Genomic DNA, 20,240 nt, shown 5'->3' on the forward strand with positions numbered 1-20,240 from the left:
ATGATTTATTGTTTTCAATAAACCACGAGTTACCCAAAGCTTTTCACATTTACTTGTTATCGATACCTCAATTAATGGGAAACATAAATTATATAATTCCAGAAATATGTGTAGAAAATGTACATATAAATCATTGACGCGTTCCAGTGAAGGCGGAGCCTGCCAATTAATTTCAGCTAAGTGTTGCTCGAACCTTGAGATTCTTTCATCATTTATTGACCGCTTCATAACTTGTCCATCTCTCTTGACAGAAGTTGCCACTGAGCACTTTTTTACACAAAATATAGGCATATGATCTGAAATATCTGAACATATTACACCCGAGCTAAACTCATTTTGAATGCAGTTTTTGAAAATAGTGCAAATCAATGTTGCACTAATTTCAATTACACGGGTAGGTTTAGTGAAAAGAGAAAATAATCCAAATGAGTACATGGATCAATACCCTGACCTGATCTAACCTTGCTCTGTATGGTGCGCGGTAAGAACAGCGCTGCACACTCCATTGTGTGTCCCGTCTTCTCTATCAATACGTTCTTTTGTTTTGTGTGAAAGGAGCTTCACATTGGCTCCTGAAAATCAATCGCAGGGAACCAGTCAATAGGGGAGCACAGGGGAGCGTTTCACAAAGACTAAGATCAACTTTAAGTTGGACTTAACTATGGTAGGCTGTTCATGCCACTGTTTTCTCTCACCATTTCCTGGCATTAGTTTCTCACGGGCTTACAAATCGTAGTCACAATTTTTTCAAAGAATTTACCTTTGTTAAATATCATAATTTTGAGGCCAATGGTGAGAGCAACCAGTGGCATAAATGGCCTGCCATAGTTAAGTCCAACTTAAAGTCGATCTTAGTCTTTGTGAAACATTCCCCTTGTCCCTTTGTTCTATACAGCCATAAGAACTGACCACAATGCGAATCGATTGGATGAACCAAAGTGATTGGGTTTCACCTTCCTCGAATAGAAAAAACACATTGGAAGTAAAAAAAAACATTTGAAGTAAAAAACAATACAACGAATGTGGAGGAGCCAGCAGAGGCCATTGTCTTTCAAAGGCTAGGCTCCAATGGCCGCAGATAATTATACAACGTAAAGAGAAAATAAAGAGTGCGTAGTAGGCCTACATAAACAAGTGTGTACATGCTAATTTAACACAATAGACCATTTCGTAGTTAGCACATGGGTCAAATGACCCCAAATATACACAGAAGACTTACTCATGGAGAATTCTCACTTTGTTTATTTTAGAATAATCAATGCCAATTAAAGTCATGTTTGTGCTTCATGAAAAGCTTTTGTTTGCTCTCTTGTACCGTAGGTGTACACATGAATAATGATTTCAGAAATGACCTTTATCTGCCCATGCGCAGATAGTATTTACGAAACTCCTTCATCAGATGACGTTTATATTTTCGTTTTAATGAGGCAAGAGATGGGCGCTTTTTGATTTCGGTGAGTATTGCATTATTTTACTGATTTACGTCAAATATGGTATTTGAACAATGGAATGTATAAAACATTAGCATGTATTGTGCAATGTGGCAGAACAAGCCTTGATTCTTTGAACACATTATCAAAAATAGAAGGTAACATACTTTCATTGTGCATACATATGTAAATGATCCAACTTGCCTTGAACAAAATATGATGAGGCGTCATTTTGCTTGCGTTATTATCTGCGCTAATAATGAATACCGAATGTAATAGTTGTTTACTACAATATGCCATATCTACACGCGCCCTGTTTGTTATTCTACAAACAATTTACTGTGCAATCACTCGGGTATGATCACGCTCTTTATCATTGGTAAATAACGAATTGTAAATATGATGTGTTTGTTTATATTTTTAAACCAAATATCTGTAAATCACTCATGCAATTCAGCCATTGGCTGCGATATGTTGATGAATAAACACCTTACCTTACCTTACTCTCACCTGGCAAACCAAAGGCCGAACCGGTCACTGATTAATTTCAACCAGGGAGTGTTCAGGTGAGACCCCGATCCCTGGTTCTATGTTGGAAAAAATCGCAGAGCTGTCCATACATTTATATATCAGTACACTGTTGGTCATATAGATGGCATAATTACTTTTACCCCAATTTATGGAATGATTTTGACAATGATTTGTTCCTAATAGATCTAAATAATATTATACATTCTCGGATTTTATTGAATAATGATTTGCGAATGTTTGTTTTGCGTGACTAGCTGCTAAAGCATGTGTGTGCTACTATGCTAATCAACTAGGGGACCTACGTCCTTAAGTAAAAACTGACAGTAATGAGGATTAATGACTCACAAAAGGGCAGATTATCAATAATTTATTGCATTTTCCCCGGTCCCAAAGAGGAAAAATTCCTCAGTAGGGCCATGCATTATGGTTCAAGGCATGGCCACCCATAGGATTTTTTTCTGTTGGGGATCGGGGCAAAATGCAATGAATGAATTGATAATTTATTGCATTTTCTTTGTTTTTGTATATGTGGGGCGGCAACGTACCCTTGACCCTGCTGCGTACAGTCATGATTCAGTGGCTGAGCAATGACCTCGTTACTATGAGGCCCCATGATAAAAACCGTGTCGCGATGCTATTAGTGCCCTTGTGTGAGGCATTAATCCTTATTACTCTCAGTTATGACTTAAGGGCGTAGGTTCCCTAGTCGATTAGCATAGTAGCACACACATGCTTTAGCAGTCACGCAAATCAAACACTCGCACATTATTATTCAATACAATCTGAGAATGTTTACTATCATCTAGATCTATTAGGAATTTTTTGTCAAAATCATTCCTTAAATTGGGGTAAAAATTATTATTCAACCATTATGAACAACAGTGTATAATGCGCCCATTGGCGTATCGAGCGGGCGTGTTTTCGGTGTTCAAACACCCCCCCCCCCCCCCCAAGTTGATAAGCATAGAAACACACACATGCTATAGCAGTCACGCAAGACAGAAACTCGCAATTTATTATGTAATTAAATCTGAGAATGTATACTATTATCTAGATCCATTAGGAATGAATCATTGTCAAAATCATTCCATGAACTGATTCCACCTTTATGACCAACAGTGTTTATGTTTATGGGTATATCCACTCATGTTGCATATAACTTCTACTACACATGACAATGTTTTACTCAATGCGTGTATCAATAACTGATAGAATCACGAATATCATCTTTATTGTGGCAATTAGCCCATACCCTCGTTCAGCCTGTGTTTTTTAGCAATGAAAAACTCATATGACAATGTGGTAGCTAAGTAAAATTGATGTGAAACAAAATATTTCCTTTTTTCCGGCCAGATTTTCGACGGATTTGGCACAGTTTACCTTCTATTATGATGAGCAAGCTGGTGTTGATGTTTTGATTCGTGGATATACGCGAGGACCGAAAATTACCGAATCTTGACAGGTCAGTCATGATAGAATCGCATAACCTTAGGGACGAATGCTGCCGAAGTGCTGTCGAATGCTGCCGAAGTGCCTGCTCTGATCGTGGTCGATACACATCGTGAGGGAACCGATTTAAATCCGAGTACTCTCGACACGATCGCCATACATCGGGAAGACCGCGACTAATAATGATACATTCACGGATTATGCCCTCCGAACTCTAGAGAATTATTGATGGTTGTATTCAACAATTGTTTACGAATTTCATCAATTTAGCTTGACGTACCAAGAGTAAAGCTAGGCAATCAAAAGTTACATATCAGCAGCAGCCTAGTTTGTGAACGTCTAGCAATTAGCGATTCATCTTGTGATTATCCAACGATTTAGTAAAAATGATGACACGTTTTACCCGTCGTGTAATAGCGTTTTTCAGTTTCCTCTGCATCGTCATAATAATATTGGAAATCAACAATGTTCCGGAAAGTAAAGGAACTCAGAAAGGCAAAACTGACGCTGATGTGCGATCATTTTGGGACATGGACGAGGTGACATTGTTTAACAGGATAAGCTGTTACATGTATGTTCCTTTAGAAGTCGATGGGAAAGTCGCTAGGCGGCGGTTGGAGCGCCCTCCCGCGGAGCTGAAAGTCAGAGGATGTCAGAAGAGTCTGCCGCGTGTTTTGTTGATTGGGGTGAAGGAGGGTGGCACAACTGCCATGGGCAAATACCTGGGACTACATCCATCGATCTCTTACTCCTATCCTGTGCAACCGGGTCCTAAAATCACCAATGAAACAGTAGAGGCTTGGAAAGGGACGTTTCAACTGACTTCCTACAAGCAGCTGTCCTTTACTGGCCATCATAGTTTCTTCGCAGACGCAAAGCCTCAATTGTTTCAGATGGTGCGCAAATATCTCCCCGATGACGTCAAACTGATTTTGATGCTACGCGATCCTGTTAAACGTCTTGTGTCCGATTACGTACGCACGCTGAGTATCGCTGAAAGTTTGGCCGGGGACGAGCGAAAACAGTACGAAGATAACGAAGGGTTAAAGGGCAGCTTAGAAGCTACCCTATTGGATGAAACGGGTCACGTGAACCCCTTATCACCCATAGTACGACAAGGAATGTACAACATAGATTTACATACTCTCTACCAACACATCCGGAAAGAGAGAATTCTGATCATAGATGGAAACGCGTTCAGAAAAGACCCCTACCCCAGTCTGGTCGAAGTGGAACGATTCTTAAACTTGCCGCCATTTCTCAAACGTCGCCATTTTGTTTATGACGAGGTCAAGCGTGTTCACTGTGCAAACGTGTCAAGTAGACCTGATGTTCGGTGCGTCATTCCTCTCAAGGGTAAATCTCTTCCTGCCATCGACGATGACTTGTTGCTTAAGTTATATAAGTTCTTTCAGCCCCACAATACGCAACTGGAGAAGATTTTTGGAGTGAAATTCCCTTGGGTTTATCGTCCTCCTACATACATCTATCCGGACTAGATAATCAGTTTTTATATCTCTTAAAGTGCCGTTCATATAATGACGCGTCTAACCGCCTCAAAAGAGAACAAAAAACAAGAAAGGATACAAATCAAAATCATCCCAGCAATATTTATAAAGATTTTACATCTGGATGAATGGCAGAAAAAAATTCTTGGAAAAACGAAAAATTACTATGTTAATTTTTCGCGGCGGTTTTCTTTTTAAGCGGTTATCCGTATCACATGTGCACAGGGCTTCGGATATTTAAGCATTACGCAATCGATCCTTTTTCTCATGATGGATATGCAGAATTAACAAAAATCGTTCGAGGATGTACCCGAACACACGGCATTATTGTTCAATGATGATTGTTTAACCTTGCTGCTAAGAAAGCATGTTTGCTTGTAAGTAAACACCCAGGGGACCGACGCACAGTGGGCCAGGGAGGAACCAAAGTGCGCCCAAACTCATGTTTGGGGATTTTTTTTTTTTATAAATCCAGAGGAAATGTTTGGATTTCCAGGGATTTTCGCTAAAATTTTATTACCAACATTTTCTCTGATGTCTAAGCTTTAAGTTGATACCAGATTTGGCTGCCCGATTCTGCCCGTTATTATATTAGAGCCGTTTTTCTTGCAACATTGCCCCGAAAATGTGTTTATTTTGGTCCGCGGTGTCAGAACAAGTGTCACGCGCCCCCTCGCGTCGTGATTTATGACCACGAATCCTTCATGATTCAGCCGCGGACCCCCAAAACCCACATTTTCGGGGCAATGTGGCAAGGGAAATCGGCTCTAACATAACAACGGGCAAGATCGGGCAGCCAAATTTGGTATCAACTTAAAGCTTAGACATCAGAGGAAATGGTGGTATTAAAATTTAAGCGGTACACTGCGGAGATCTAAACATTTCTTCTGGATTTATAAAAAAAAACATGGATAATTAGTCCATTTTCAGTGAATTACCCTATAAGATATCATGAAGATTGTGTTTCTATTAATTTTAACCCATTCATTGAACGAAATGAACTATCAGGAATAAGTGAGAGCAATTTCATATCAATAACTTAAAAACTTCATGTTGAATTGAAAGATTTATCAAAATAAGTCAATTTTGCACTAAAACTGTGAATATGTAGGATATTGCTGTTTGAAGTAGTAAATTTATACCCTTATTGTGCATAACGGAATTAAATATTTCACTGAGGTATTCCTCTATGTATTACCTTTCAACTGGGCAAGAAAAAAATTGAAGAAAAAAAAATCACCCAAACTTAGTTTTGGCGCACTTTGGTTCCTCCCTGGCCCACTGTGCGACGGCTTTAGATAATGAGGAGTAATGCCTTACAATAGGGCACGAGCACATTGACGTGGTTTCGAACACGGGACTTTCCACTTACGAAACCATTCATCCACCAGTGAGCCATCTAGCCTCCAGATTATTTAATCAGTCGTATAAGACATGTTTCTAAAAATAATCCATAACATTACCCTAACCCTAACCTGAAAGATAACCCTAACCCTACTCTTTGCAAACCCTAACACTAACCCTATTGTATACATAACATGGTTTGCAAATCAGCTTCATTAGCTTTGTACCGTAATGGATATAATTTCAGACACATGGCTCTCTACCTTGTCTACGACTAATAAATTAATGCCTATAGAGTAACATTACGAGCCAGAGCATATAACACTGAGTTCCTATAGGAAATATATTTATTCAGATGGTCATAGCTCATCCAATACTTAAATATTCAATTTGTTTTCGACATTTGGACATTATTGTTGATGCTCTTTCGGAAAATGAAGAAAAAAATGAGAAATTCTAAAAATAGATTTTTATGACGGCACAGCTTCGGTACTCTTTACCAAATAAACAATTGCCTAGTCAGTGGCAACAAACCATATGGTAAATCATCCCGGAAACAACCTGAAATCGAACCACTTTTGCTAGGGGCGTTGCTTTATCACATTTTTTTCATGAGGGGTGGAGTATGATTCAGGATCAGAATTTGCCGATGTGCTTGCCGAAATAGATTTAACAACAATTAAAACGAAAGGTCTCCAGATTTCGAATTCGCTGACATGATTATAAAAACATCATTATGAAAGTAGTTAATAAGCATAGTGACTACTCTGCAAAAACCAGGGTGTTAAATATTCAACACCAGCATGGAATAGAAAAATATCAACACCCTTGGTGTTCATTTCATGTCCGATTGGCGAAAAATAACACCAACGGTGTGAAAATATTCAATTACAGGCTGATGGTGTCATATTTGGTGTTATAAAATCGCACATGCGCATAAGCTAGAGAATTCGACGAAAATCATTGGACGAAAGTTGTCATATGATCCGATATGCGCCTCTGCAGCTGCGCGCGCACAGCTAGACGAGAGCATGTGGCTAGAGAATTTCACTGGCACTGACTTGAAGTCTTGATTCTGGAGTAGTAATTCTTCAAATTAGGCCTAGATTCTAGATGTGAAGTGATCGAAGTGCATGCAACCATGCCATTAAGCGTCAGGGTCTGTTCAGCGGATCGAAGTATTAGAAAATACCTGCCTATAGATCCAGAAGACACAGTAGGATTCTTTGAACTCAGTAAGTGTACATGGTTCTTGTTTGTTATAAACTTTTATAGATCTAGCCTATAGTATTACGTGTTCGTCAGCTGGCGCTAGCCGCGCCTGTCGTTGGGTAGCCCAGGCCTAGAGGTCTAGGCCTACTATGCCTTGGCTGTCCGGCCGGGTTGGGTATCCGGTCAGCATGATGCCATTTAATATTTTATGGATTTCTGAAAAATTATCATTGATAAATACTCCAAAGGGCAAACATTCATGATAGATCTAGGTCTATATATTGTTATTTAATACATATTTGTTTCAAAATGTAAAGGAAAAATCAGTAGATCTAGACCTAGTCTAGACTCTAGGGCCTAATCCTGGGTTTTTGCAAAAATATCAGGTCTAGGCTAGATCTAGATCTAGATCTAGAAGTCTAGACTAGATCTAGACTCTAGATTTCTAGGCCTAACAGTTAGATCTAGAGTTCTAACGTTAGATCTGCATTGACATTAGGCCTAGATATCTAGATCTAGATCTAGATCTAACGTTAGATCTAGACTAGATCTAGGCTACCCCATTCATGTAATAAAAAAAATGCAAAAATAATAAACATGGAAATTCAATCTCTAGATCTAGATCTAGATCTAGACTAGATCTATTTGTAGCGCACACAACAGTCCAAACTCCACCCCCGGTTGAGCTTGATGTCCCATTTAACAGTTTTAGGGTGTAAAATGGCTCTAGATCTAGCCTAGTATTTTAAGCATCGTGATTGGTCAATACGCGTCACATGGCATTGACAAATTTTTGATGCAAGCACGATTTTGCAGAAATGAGTGCAGAAAAAGCGCAGTAAAAAGTTATATTGCACGGTGCGTACGCGTGACCATGGGGATCCAGTGCGCGCGCGTACGCGTAGTACTAGTACGCTCCCTCGAGTGCATTGTAGGCTATAGGCTACGCGTAGCTAATATTGTACGCTCCAAGATCCACCATGATCCCCAGCGCAGCGTACGCGTTAGCTCTAGCTAGAGCGGGGTATTATTAGAAAGCAAATTTTTGTTTTACTTTTGCCTTGGATTTAGACCCGTTTTGACTTTTGGATTTTATAATGAAGCCAGGAATTTCAGCTGTCTGATGTAGACTCGTCTCTAGACACCCTATGCATTTTATTTTTAATCAAACAATGAATCCTGTAGACTTTTTGGTAAGCCTGCAAGGTCTTAGACCCTCATTTTATTTCTAGAACCAACATAACTCTAGATCTAGATCGAACTCTCGTATACTTAAGATCTAAACTTTTGTTTGTTGCTGTTTGTGTCGCTATTTTATAAAACAAATAACGCACTTGACCCTGTTGTGCGAAACGTAAATGCAGTGTTCGCTCGGTTTCTTCAGATGGTTCGCACTGTCAACTCGCCGCAAGCGGCTTGTTGCACAGAGCGGCACCAATATAAAGAAACCTCGCGCGTACTGCATTCACCGCTATTGCACTCTGGGACGTGCGTTATTTGTATACTATAGCACAGTTGGGCTTGTAGCAGCAGTTTTTGCAGCATTCGTTTATTATGACTGAGCCATCAATCTGTAAGAAACTGAAAAGTGCACTGTGATATTTATTCTCATTTATTTAATCTCTCCTACAGTCAGAAGAAAATTCCACATAAGGGATGGGGAAGATCTCGTACTTGTGGATGAACAAGAAGGGTTTGGTATAGACGATGACGTACTAGGAGATGTGGTGACCAGCAATCCCACAGTCAGCCTCATGGTGCTAAAAGAAGATGAAGAATGGTCTGGTAAGTTTTGGATAAAGTGCATTATAATACAAAATTGCAAATCCCTGCTAAATGTGATATCATCAGTAGCGGATTCAGGATTTTAAAATAGAGTTAGAGGGGTGCAAAGAGCATATTAAAAATAAAGAGGGGGCGCAGATCACAATTTAACCTTAGTAATGTGTATGTTCACGAGGTAATTCTCAAAATATAGAGGGGGCACATGCCGGGTGCGCCCCCTGCTGGATCCGCCACTGATCATTGTATGTGCATGCATGTTAAAATGAGTCAGCGTTCGTCTGGTAGCAGGTACAGTGTAGGCTTGTATGCTGTATAGAGTCTAGGGAATTAACATTTTGCTTTTCATAAGCAATAAATGAATGTGCAGTTCAAATTACAGGCACAGGTCTCAAAACTTGGTGGAGGAAAAAAAAACCTACCCTTTTTTGATGACCTAACCTTGCCACAAGAGCCGTGATTTGTGGGCGGTCAATGATCTAAATTCGAAGTCTAAAGATTATAAAAATTACAGATTCTTACAAATTGAATTTTTTAACAATGCAAACTTGCATTTAAAAAAAAAATGTCTTTAATTTAAATTGTGACCCCACCGAACAAATTTGAGGAGGGGACTGTGAAACGGGCGCCATACTTGTGTGTTTCTGTGCGTGTCTGTGTATGATCTTTGACCTTTTGCTTCAAAATCCTACAAAAGGCCACTCCTATGCCATTTCTCATCTGATTTTGATTCTGTTTGCTTTGTGTGATAGCACGAGGTGAGGGCTATTGGACCCATAGAAACCAATAAGTTTAATGGTTTCAATAGGGAAAGGGAAATAAAGGACCCATAGAAACCAGCAGAAAGGTTATATTGCTCCAATAGAAATCCAACACATACTTCTGTTGGTCCATTAGAAATCCATCAGAAAATTTTTGCTGATCCAATAATAGGAATCCAACAATTTCTTTCTGTTAGTCTTATACTTATAGAAAACCATCATGAAAGAATTCTGTTGGATTATATTGGACAGACCTATTGGTTTCATTGGGAACAGTCCAATGGAAAAGTAATTGAACATTTCTAAATGCTAGTATTATAATTCACTTAGACATGAATGAATGCATCAATTAACAAATTGTCCATTAAAAAATGCTCAAGTATTATAAAATTAACAAATGTGTCAGACCAATATAACTTAGCTGGTTTCTGATGGTTTTAGACTAATAGAAATTTATATGCAGTTGGACCTCCCTTATCCAGTCTCCTTTATCCAGATCACTTGAGAATTTGCCTATTTTACTCAAATAATTAGCGGAACCAACAAAGATTTCAAGCATACTCGTAATATCGCAAACTATTTGGGTTACTTATATACATTATTCCCAACATTGTTATTACACATTCAATTCAATTTTTCATGATCAGAAACATGCATTCATTCAAACTCGGCAACTGCATGTTTTGAATATAGGATTCCCTTATGCATGTTAGTGCTGATCCCAAGTGTGGGGATAAAGGAGGCCCAACTGTATTCAATTCTACCAAAGTTTAAGATGCCAGTATTCATTGTTTTTTAACAGTGCTCATGGCTTTATATCTTTTTTTCTTTATTAAAGGTTCAGATGTACATAGCATCACAAGTGCAGACACTATCAAGGTGGATACCAGCTCCTCTTCCCTGAGTAGCTCAGAATCTGATTCAAGTTTTTGCTCCAGTAGAAAGAGGCCACGATTAAATGCCCTCAGTGAATCAGGTGCAATCACTGACAACTCTTGTGAGGTAAGGTTAAGAAAAAATTGTTTGCTTCATTTCAATCTCAGCTATCATAATCAACATAATATAAGGGACTCATCACCTATACGGATTTCATATTATTTAAAATTGAAAATGATATTGGGAGAAAAAAAATACATCTAGTGTAGTTAGAACTAACATTGTAAATTAATATTTCCTGTAGTAAGGTTTTTGTAATGGTATAGGTTAACATTAGGCAACTAATTTGATTTCTTTTTTGGTACATCTAAGCTGACGACTCCTGTAAGATATTGGCCATCTTTTTTGCTTCGTCATCTGTCATAAGTTTTCCATAAACTTTTACAGTTTCATTTTCTTCCAATGGGTGGTATGATTTCAAACAAATGATATTATGTCTAGAGGTTTAAATTGAATTGCCAAATTTTATGAAATGTTTTAGAAATGGGAAAGAGAAATGAGGTAAATAATCATCGAATAATACATCTCATGATCTGGTTCCATATAGACCTCTGAGGGTATCAAGGAAAAGGACTAATATCAAAATTAAAAAGTTGAAGATGAGATGCATCGATTGTTACATAACCTTTATTGTAGTGTTCATGATGATCCCAAACATAGAATAGTTTCCTGCTGTATTGTTTGTGGATATGAAAGTAATGAACACTGTTCAGGGCACTTTAGACGGTCTCCCCATGGCATTGGGCTTGCATGTCTATATTAAGTAGAAGGAACTCGCATTACAATAAACACAAATTTACCTGTAGCCTCATGTGTCCCCTCGTGTGTGTGTATGTGCGTGTGTGCATATGTGTGTTTGGGGTGTTTGTGGGAGTGTGTATTTAACAATATTTAAACTATTTCAAGCTCTATAAATAAATATATTATTATTTAGAATTTATGATTATTGGCCATATATCAATTTTAATATCATAATGTACCTATATAAATTCATAGTCATTCATAAAATTTCGTGCCCTTAGAAAGGTCAGTATGAATTAAAGTGCCTGAAAGTGCATTATAAACTCAATATGTTTATTTATGACTTAATGGGATGATTTACCTGTTTGCAGTTTGTACAAGAAATTTTGCGGCACAGAGGTGATGCCATTCTCCGAGAGTATGAATTGACTGGAGCACTTCAAGATAAAACTAGACGGCAGATGATTAACCTTTTGGTAGCCCACATGCAAGAACACTATGGGTAAGTGCCAGCAAATTTTCTTTTATGATTGTGTAAATGCACATAATAATTATCAGGTACTACCAATTATGTGAAAAGAAACTGAGGTAACATGGTCAACTTTAAAGGAATTTGTTGTCTCTTCAAAATCATTTTTCAAAATATTCATTTTTTATGCCTCCGCCACCGTCAGGTGGTGCCGGAGGCATTATGTTTTCGGGGTTGTCCGTCCGTCCTTCCGTCCGTGCGTCCGTGTGTCCGTCCGTGCGTCCGTCCGTCGGAAACTTGTTACCACGATAACTTCAGAACTACTGGACGGATTTTTACCAAACTTGACACAAGTATTTATATACATGTGAGGATGAACTGATTAGATTTGGGGTTTAGGGGGTCAAAGGGCAAAGGTCACAGGGCCAAACAAAAATTGTAAAAAATTACCCGAAAAAAGCTCGATATTGCTATAACTTCAGACAAATTGAACTAATTTCTTTCAAACCTAGCTCAATTATGTATTAGCATGGGAGGAAGAAGATTTTGGGTTCACGGGGTCAAAGTTCATAGTGCCCAAAATTTGTAAAATCACCCAAAATGTTTCGGATTTCCAATGGCATGGAACAAGCAATAATATCTTTCTGATCGCATGATGGCAGAGGCTTAAATTTTGACCGTGCGTGGTCGAAGATTCATCTAGTTTTAAATGTGATTTGCACATGATGGTTATCAGGTATTACCAGTCTTGTGAGTGACATTTTTGGGTCATTACGTTAAAATAGATTAATGCCGTAGATGTTAGCGGCCTCATCGTCATGAGGCCTCACTTTATAAATGTATTATGAACTAACCATGTGATATTTTGAGATTTTAAAGTAATAAAAAAATACTAAACTATAGCAAATTATATGATGCAGACGAGACCACTAGGGGTATGCTACTTGTTATCAACATACTAAGTTCTGTTTTAATAGAGCCAGTCATGAGTCCATATGACTGTAATTCTCATACAGGAGATGTGCTTTCTTATTTCACAGCAAACATCCAAAAGCAGCTATGAAAACCAAATATGCCATGGGGATAGTGAATCTGTTTCCAAGACTCAAGGATCCGTTTACTAGCACAGGTCATGTAAGTATTATAATCTGGGCCCATATTCAAATAAATACTTTGACTAAGTAAGTTTTTTTACTAAGTATTTTGGCTAAGGTATTTACTTATTTTGTATTCAATTCAGTTCTTAGCATTTTACTTTAGTAAGTCAAAATTTAAGTAAAATACTTATTGAGAGGCATTGTGACATCACGATTTTGTGACCAAATGATGCGCAATCAACACATTGCACCAAAAATGCGCTACTTCATAATTCTCCGCAGCTGAGAGTGACTGCGCACATACATGTAAGCCTTCATCTACCAGTTAAATTTGTAAATGCTTTGGCTTAAGTCTCCTCTAGAGGTGTCTTAAATTTAAAGTAAAATACTTAGCCAAATTTATGAATTGAATACCAAAATCTGCAAAGTATTTTATCCGAGCAAAAATCTAAGAAAAAATATTTATTTTTCTGACTGAAGTATTTAATTGAATATGGGCCCTGCATGGTCCTCTCTGATAAGAAGGTATTGCATTCCATTAATCAAAAGAAAACTTATGATACTCTGATAAGATAAAAATACCCTCAAAATCTCTCTAAATTATATTCTGAGAAGAATTTTTTTTTTTAAATTTTATCTTGTGTAGGTCACACTCCACCATCTTTGGCACAATATCCAATAAGAAATGTATGATACCATTCTACTCTCCTTCACAACCACTCAAAACTCTTTTTTTCTTGAAGTGGGGCAGAGTGATGGCTGCTTCCTTGTATCAAAGTCAAGATGCTTGCATTATATGACACTAATGCTACTTTGCTAAAATTTCTTTGAAAACTACAATTTCTCATCACATCATTTTGTGCATCATTTCAAGGTTAATATTATCAACAAAAAGCTTATACATACATTTTCAACCACGCGGTCAAAGATTCATCTCGTTCTTTCACTTTAGGAAGCTTATTTTGATGCAAGAAGTAACACGGGATTCCTGGCTGCTAGAATAAAAAATGTTAACCGCACAACAGAGGAGAAGACATCCAACCCATTACCCAAGCCATCAAGCAGAGATGGTGGTCCTGGGAAGGTCCGAGAAGGTGACCAAGAATCTGCTCCAGGCTGCACCTATGATGAAGACCTCAACTGGTTACGACACTGTCCAACATTAGAACGTGATTCTACCCTGGTTGTTGAAAAGATGAAATCCACTTTTCCTGTTAGACAGCATATGGTCAGGGACGGACGCTCCGCATCGGATATTTTGGAACAGTTTCCTTTTGAAACTGTTCCAGGTTTGGTAAGTGTTACAAAAAAATTTACTCCTAATTCTTGATTTAGCCTCTCAGGCCTAAGGCAACAAAATTATGTGTATGGGAATTAAAGCATCAGAATTATTACTTGGCACTGAGGCATCAAATTCATATTTCTCTGTTTTATTATATATGTTTGAGATTTTGAAAATATCAGTCCGAAGATTCTGCCAGTTTTATCCTTCAATCTGTATCTGTATTTACCGCATGTGACTGTCTGTTGGTGAACAATCACCATTACTGGTTGTCATGTACCTTTGGACAGTGAGCATCAACATGAGTGATATCTAGCAAATCTAATCTATTTCAAAGGTCCAGCAAGTTTCATTCATGTATGGATTTTGTGTAGAGAGACCTTCAAAAGTACTTCTTAGTGGTTGCTATTCAGATAAATATTTGAAGAATCCCCTTTTCCTGGATCTGGGGTGTGTATATATGGGGGTCTGAGCTTTGACGGTACCTTATTATATTGCTGATTTAGTCTAACTGGGGTATCTGTACTGTAAAATTATGCATAGTTTATTTTTTCTCTCTTTTCCCCGTTTTCCTTTTACATGTATTCTTGCAGATTGAGGTAGATTTTCGGAAACTTTTTCCTGAAAATCACTCGCGTTTCCTGACCAAATGGCCCGAGTTGAAGCCCAAGGTTGTTACACTTGCAAGACAACTTCTGAAGCAGAAAGGAAACTTGACAGTGATGGAGCTTCTGTCATCTTATGACAGTTCTGATCAAAATAAAGAAGGTATTTTTGCACATTCCCTTGAATGCACCCTCCGATGTCATAAAGGGTGGAATTCTTGATGGTGGTTTATTTGAGACCATGGATAAACCATTGATAGGTTAGTTTAAATTTGAGCATATATGTGCTTCACACAAGCATGTTCATTGGACAAGTTTTAGAATACATGCAAATCTAATCCAATCCATGGTTTTGAACCAAGTTTAGACCTTGGTCTTAAACCACCATTGAGAATTCCACCAAAGAGCTTGCAGTCTCATTAAAAATGTATATTAAGGGACAAGTATGCTGAAATCACAAAAAATGACCCATCCCAATTAAAACAATTCCCCCCCCCCTTTTTTTTGTCAACTCCTCCAACAAATTATATTTATCTGGAAGGCTGGGATACAGTAGGGTTATTGGGCATCTCAAATAATGTGGACTCTTGTTGCAATGAGAATTACAAAAAATTACATTACATGCCCACTTGGCAAAGTTATTTGTAGTTGGAACATGCTCTCCATAATTCTTTTATTATATTAATTATATAATTATGAAGAAGAAATTTATATAATTATGAAGAAAAAAGTTTGTTGCATGGCCCATTGTGGAATCTTTATAAGGATTATCACATTGCCAATCATTACTTTTGAAATAGAATGAGCTTCTGTTTTGAAACAAAGCATCATGTTTATATGTTCACTTTGTTATTTTTCTTCCTCAGATATGATATGCATGGCTTATTATCTTATAATATGAACTTGAATCGACCCCACAGGACCCTGCATTTACATATTAGCAGCTTGCTTGTGTTTACTCTGTCTTTATTTGAAGATAAATGCTTTAGAATTCAGAAAATCATGATATTTTTGTTTTTCTTCATTAGTTAACTTTGAAAAATATGGTGGCCCATAGGGGACATATTTGATAAATTGTTAATTGCAACATTTGATTCCAGTATTGATGCAATTTTTGTGATTTAATCATGAAAAGGATGTCAAATTGGGTAGAAGCATGTTAAATTCAGTAGAACAAGAAAAAAATTGTAAAAAAAAAAACATGAACTTATGCTACTAAAGAGTTTGTTATATATGTGTCAACAGAGAACAATCTAGGTTAGGTGCTTTGCCATGAATGTTGCCTTCTCCCATGCATAAATATCCCGTTTATTATTTTCCTATTGATTTCTTTTTTCCCATCCCCCTTTGTATAAATTCTCATAAGAAAGAAGAAGAAGGCGTTGCTATAAGTGTCAGTAAAATTTCTCCAAGGGTGCCAAGCTGGCATCAATTGGATTTTTGGTTTAGTACCCCTAAACTGCATTAACAGCCACTTGCATGCTTTGGCTATAATATTGATAAGTCCTCGACTATATACTTATTTCTTATAATAGTTTCTTGTTACAGGCTATTTTGATTCAAATTTTAGCAGGTCAGTTTGTAATTATTTTGGTACATTTAACTTCTATTTTTCACCTTGATCAACATGTAAGCCTGTTTAATAATAACCATTTTCATTTTGTAATGCACAGGATGGAATTCCAGCACATCTGCTATCCTCCTCCTCTTGTGCCTATTGCCTCCTGCAAGCCAAGGGAAGTCCAAAGCTGCGTCAGCAAAAGTGTCCATTTCTTCAGCTCTCTCGAGGGTTATTCAATTTCAGAAGGTATTTAGCTTTTCATTACGAAAGAGAACTGTAAATATTAAGTACCGGTAATACCCTGTCACATAAAACACATTCTTGCTGCATTAAAAAAAAAGTTTCAGAAAGCATCGTGATGTGTGTTCAAAGAGAACAATTATATTGGTTTATGATCTCTTACATGAAGAGGCTTAGACTGATTTGGACAGAGAAGGTGCTCGAGAAATTTAGGCCTATTCAAAAACTTCACCCGCCTTGAAATTGGTCGGAGTAAAATAAACTAGAACAGTAGACATCAAGATTTGCAAACAAATACTAGGAACATGTTGTGTATGAAAACATAGTAACAACTTGTGTGATATATCAGGCATGTTGCCTTTGATTTTCACAGCCCTACATGGAGAATCAATAAATGAAAAGGAATATTTCATGCCACAAATTTGCTGCAAGTTAATAATAGTGCAGAAATTGCAGTATCTTTATTTTTCGTACTCCTTTTGTGGAAGTTGAAATGTCTTGACCACATTAGAAAGACCCTTTTTAATCATATACATAAAACAAGCTTTGAAAGTACTTGCATTTTTACCCCTCTACAGGGTAAGAAAAATTGTATTTCATTACAAAAAATATCATCTGATATTTTGATGTTATATCATTGGATGGACCAATTCCAATTCTTTTCTTTGATGTAAATTTGATTTGGTTTTATGTCCTACATTATTGTCCAATAACCCTTTTGTAAAAACACAATTTCCCCCAGTACTACATGTAAGGCTGTCTTTTAAAAATGTTGATCGAAATATGTTGTTCATTGAAATGCGTTGAGTATTGAAATGCGTTGAGTGCTAGTTACATTCTATACAAATAATTTGTTTTCAACACAGACAGGAGGGAGTATTCAAGCATTCCTCGACAACACAAAAGAGACCAAGAGTCAACCGTTCCTTCTGGCAATTGGCAATTCCAAGGCCCGAATCACCAACTACATGATCATTGTGGATCACAAGGCCATTCCATGTTCGGCACGCACGGTCGAAGCAGCAGTAGATTTACTCTTCAAGACCCACTTTGTCTTTGGCCTGCAGTACTGCTTGTCTCTGCGGCAGTTCTGGACTTTTGTCCAGACTGCCATTTTTGAAATCGATATCGGAGTGTCCCGGGAAACACCAAGAGTACGTGAAATTAGATCGAAATTGTTAGCACCATGATTTGCTTCAAATGCCACAAACAGTTTGCAATACCCAAATTGGTTCAACATTTGAGATTGAAACATGGAGTTATTGAAGATGGTAAAGAAGTATTGACCTGTGGGCAGGGAGCTTGTGCGAGAACATTTCATACTTTTCGAGGATTTCGGGGACATTTGCAGACTCACCTTAAAACCGATTTTCCAGATAATAAAGAGCAGTCTAATGAAAATGATAAAGTGAGTGACTTTCCTGAAGAAAGTCTTGAAAGTCTTCAAGAATACAATATTAATAATGATGAGATTGTTGAAGATCAGGATGTATATGAAGATGACATTTTATCTGTAGATACCTTGAACAGGCAGTGTGTAAATGTAATTTCAAAATTTTCAGCAAATAGTGCAAACTCTGGAAAAGTTGTAAATGATGTAGTAGAAACAACCAGTGCGATTGTAGGTGATGTAGTAAAAAGTGCATCGGCAGCCGTTACAGCTGCTTTCTTAAAACATAAGCTGCCTATAGAATCCGAGGCTTATAAGGAGATTCAAACACATTTTGCTATGCTTGAAAAGCCCTTTGAAAATTTGAATTCAGAATATAAGCGGACAAAGTATTGTGAATCAATTGGACTTGTTGAACCACAAGAAATCAAGTTAGGCATCCGATATGATAGTCGTCTCAATAAAAGAACTAAGCAGTATGAACAGATTGCTATTGAAGATACATTTGTTTACGTTCCCATTTTAGATTCTTTGAAGCAGCTTTTAAGCAATAAAGATATATTGCATTTTGCTACTCATGACCATAAGAGCACAGATGGTGTAATGAGAGATTATTGTGATGGTTCACAATTTGAGAAAACCCCTCTTTTCCATGAAGATGAGAATGCCCTCCAAATTCACTGTTTTTATGATGATTTCGAGACTGTGAACCCCATTGGTTCAAAAACAAAAATTCACAAGATAGGTGCTTTATATTTCATTTTGAAAAATCTGCCACCAAAGTATAATTCCAATCTTTCCAATATCAATCTTATAGCTCTATGGTATGCTGAAGATGCCAAGAAATATGGATTTAATGCTATTCTCAAGCACATTGTAAAAGACATTAATATCCTGTCAACAGTTGGCATTGCTCTCCCTAATGGAATTGTGAAGAAGGGGACCATTACTCAAATAAGTGCTGATAATCTTGGTGCTAATTCCCTACTGGGATTTGTAGAGAGCTTTTCTGCTCATTATTACTGTCGATTATGTGTTACAAGTAAGGAAGAGGCACAGAACAAATTCAAAGAGGTTTCAATGGATATGCGCACCAGGCAGACTTATGAGCAACATTTAGAAGAAGCTGAAGCTCAAACTACCCAGTCACATGTGTTTGGAGTGAAACAAAAGACTGTATTGAATGATTGTATTTACTTTCATGTCTTGGCAAACTTTTCACTAGATATAATGCATGATCTTTTGGAAGGCATAGTTCAGTATGAGCTGAAACTTGTTCTAGAGTATTTCATATATGAAAGGCAACCGCCCCTCTTGTCCCAAGATGAACTGAATCAGAGAGTCGCCAGCCATTGCTTAAACCGTACAGATAACAAGAACAAACCATCCTTTATTAAACTTAGGTCAGCTAGGAATGATGTTGGACAGAAGGCTATGCAAGCATGGTGCTTGATTCGAAATCTGCCATTCATAATTGCTCAAGACATTGAAGAAGGAAATGTCTACTGGGAATTGCTACTTAGATTACTAGATTGTATGGACATTATTTTTGCTCCTCAATTGACAGCAGGCTTGATAGCCCAATTGTCTATTCTTACTGAAGAACATCACACACATTTCCAGAAAACCTTTCCTGACAGAAGGTTGTTGCCAAAACACCACTTTATGGTGCATTATCCAACGTGTTTGAGAGAAGTTGGGCCACTCATACATGTATGGTGTATGAGGTACGAAGCGAAACATCACTATTTTGGCCGTGTTGCAGAATCTGTGCGTAATTACAAAAACATTTGTAAATCACTTGCCAAAAAACATCAGACAGCACGTTCCATCTTCAGTCAAACCATCCTTTGGAATATCTGGAGGTTGGGCCAGGTAGTTCACTACTTTTGTCAGATTTAG

At 37.6% G+C, this 20,240-nt stretch overlaps 3 protein-coding genes across 3 annotated transcripts; all 3 read left to right on the forward strand.

Moving 5' to 3' along the window:
- Positions 1 to 3,940: 3,940 nt before the first annotated feature.
- LOC115918899 (heparan sulfate glucosamine 3-O-sulfotransferase 1-like) lies at positions 3,941 to 4,909 on the forward strand. Its single transcript, XM_030993770.1, has one exon. It carries the CDS (start codon positions 3,941 to 3,943, stop codon positions 4,907 to 4,909), a length of 969 nt encoding a protein of 322 aa, XP_030849630.1.
- Positions 4,910 to 7,025: 2,116 nt separating this feature from the next.
- LOC115927306 lies at positions 7,026 to 19,093 on the forward strand. The gene is made up of 9 exons (XM_030993065.1): positions 7,026 to 7,497; positions 9,107 to 9,259; positions 10,856 to 11,019; positions 12,066 to 12,196; positions 13,204 to 13,297; positions 14,213 to 14,554; positions 15,136 to 15,310; positions 16,821 to 16,954; positions 17,815 to 19,093. Exons 1-9 carry the CDS (start codon positions 7,404 to 7,406, stop codon positions 18,136 to 18,138), a joined length of 1,611 nt encoding a protein of 536 aa, XP_030848925.1. The 5' UTR covers positions 7,026 to 7,403; the 3' UTR covers positions 18,139 to 19,093.
- LOC115927646 lies at positions 18,647 to 20,240 on the forward strand. The gene has a single exon (XM_030993771.1). It carries the CDS (start codon positions 18,678 to 18,680, stop codon positions 20,238 to 20,240), a length of 1,563 nt encoding a protein of 520 aa, XP_030849631.1. The 5' UTR covers positions 18,647 to 18,677.

The sequence above is a fragment of the Strongylocentrotus purpuratus genome, unplaced genomic scaffold (genome assembly GCF_000002235.5).
Source record: "Strongylocentrotus purpuratus isolate Spur 01 unplaced genomic scaffold, Spur_5.0 spur5_scaffold_20, whole genome shotgun sequence".
NCBI classification, from domain to species: domain Eukaryota; kingdom Metazoa; phylum Echinodermata; class Echinoidea; order Camarodonta; family Strongylocentrotidae; genus Strongylocentrotus; species Strongylocentrotus purpuratus.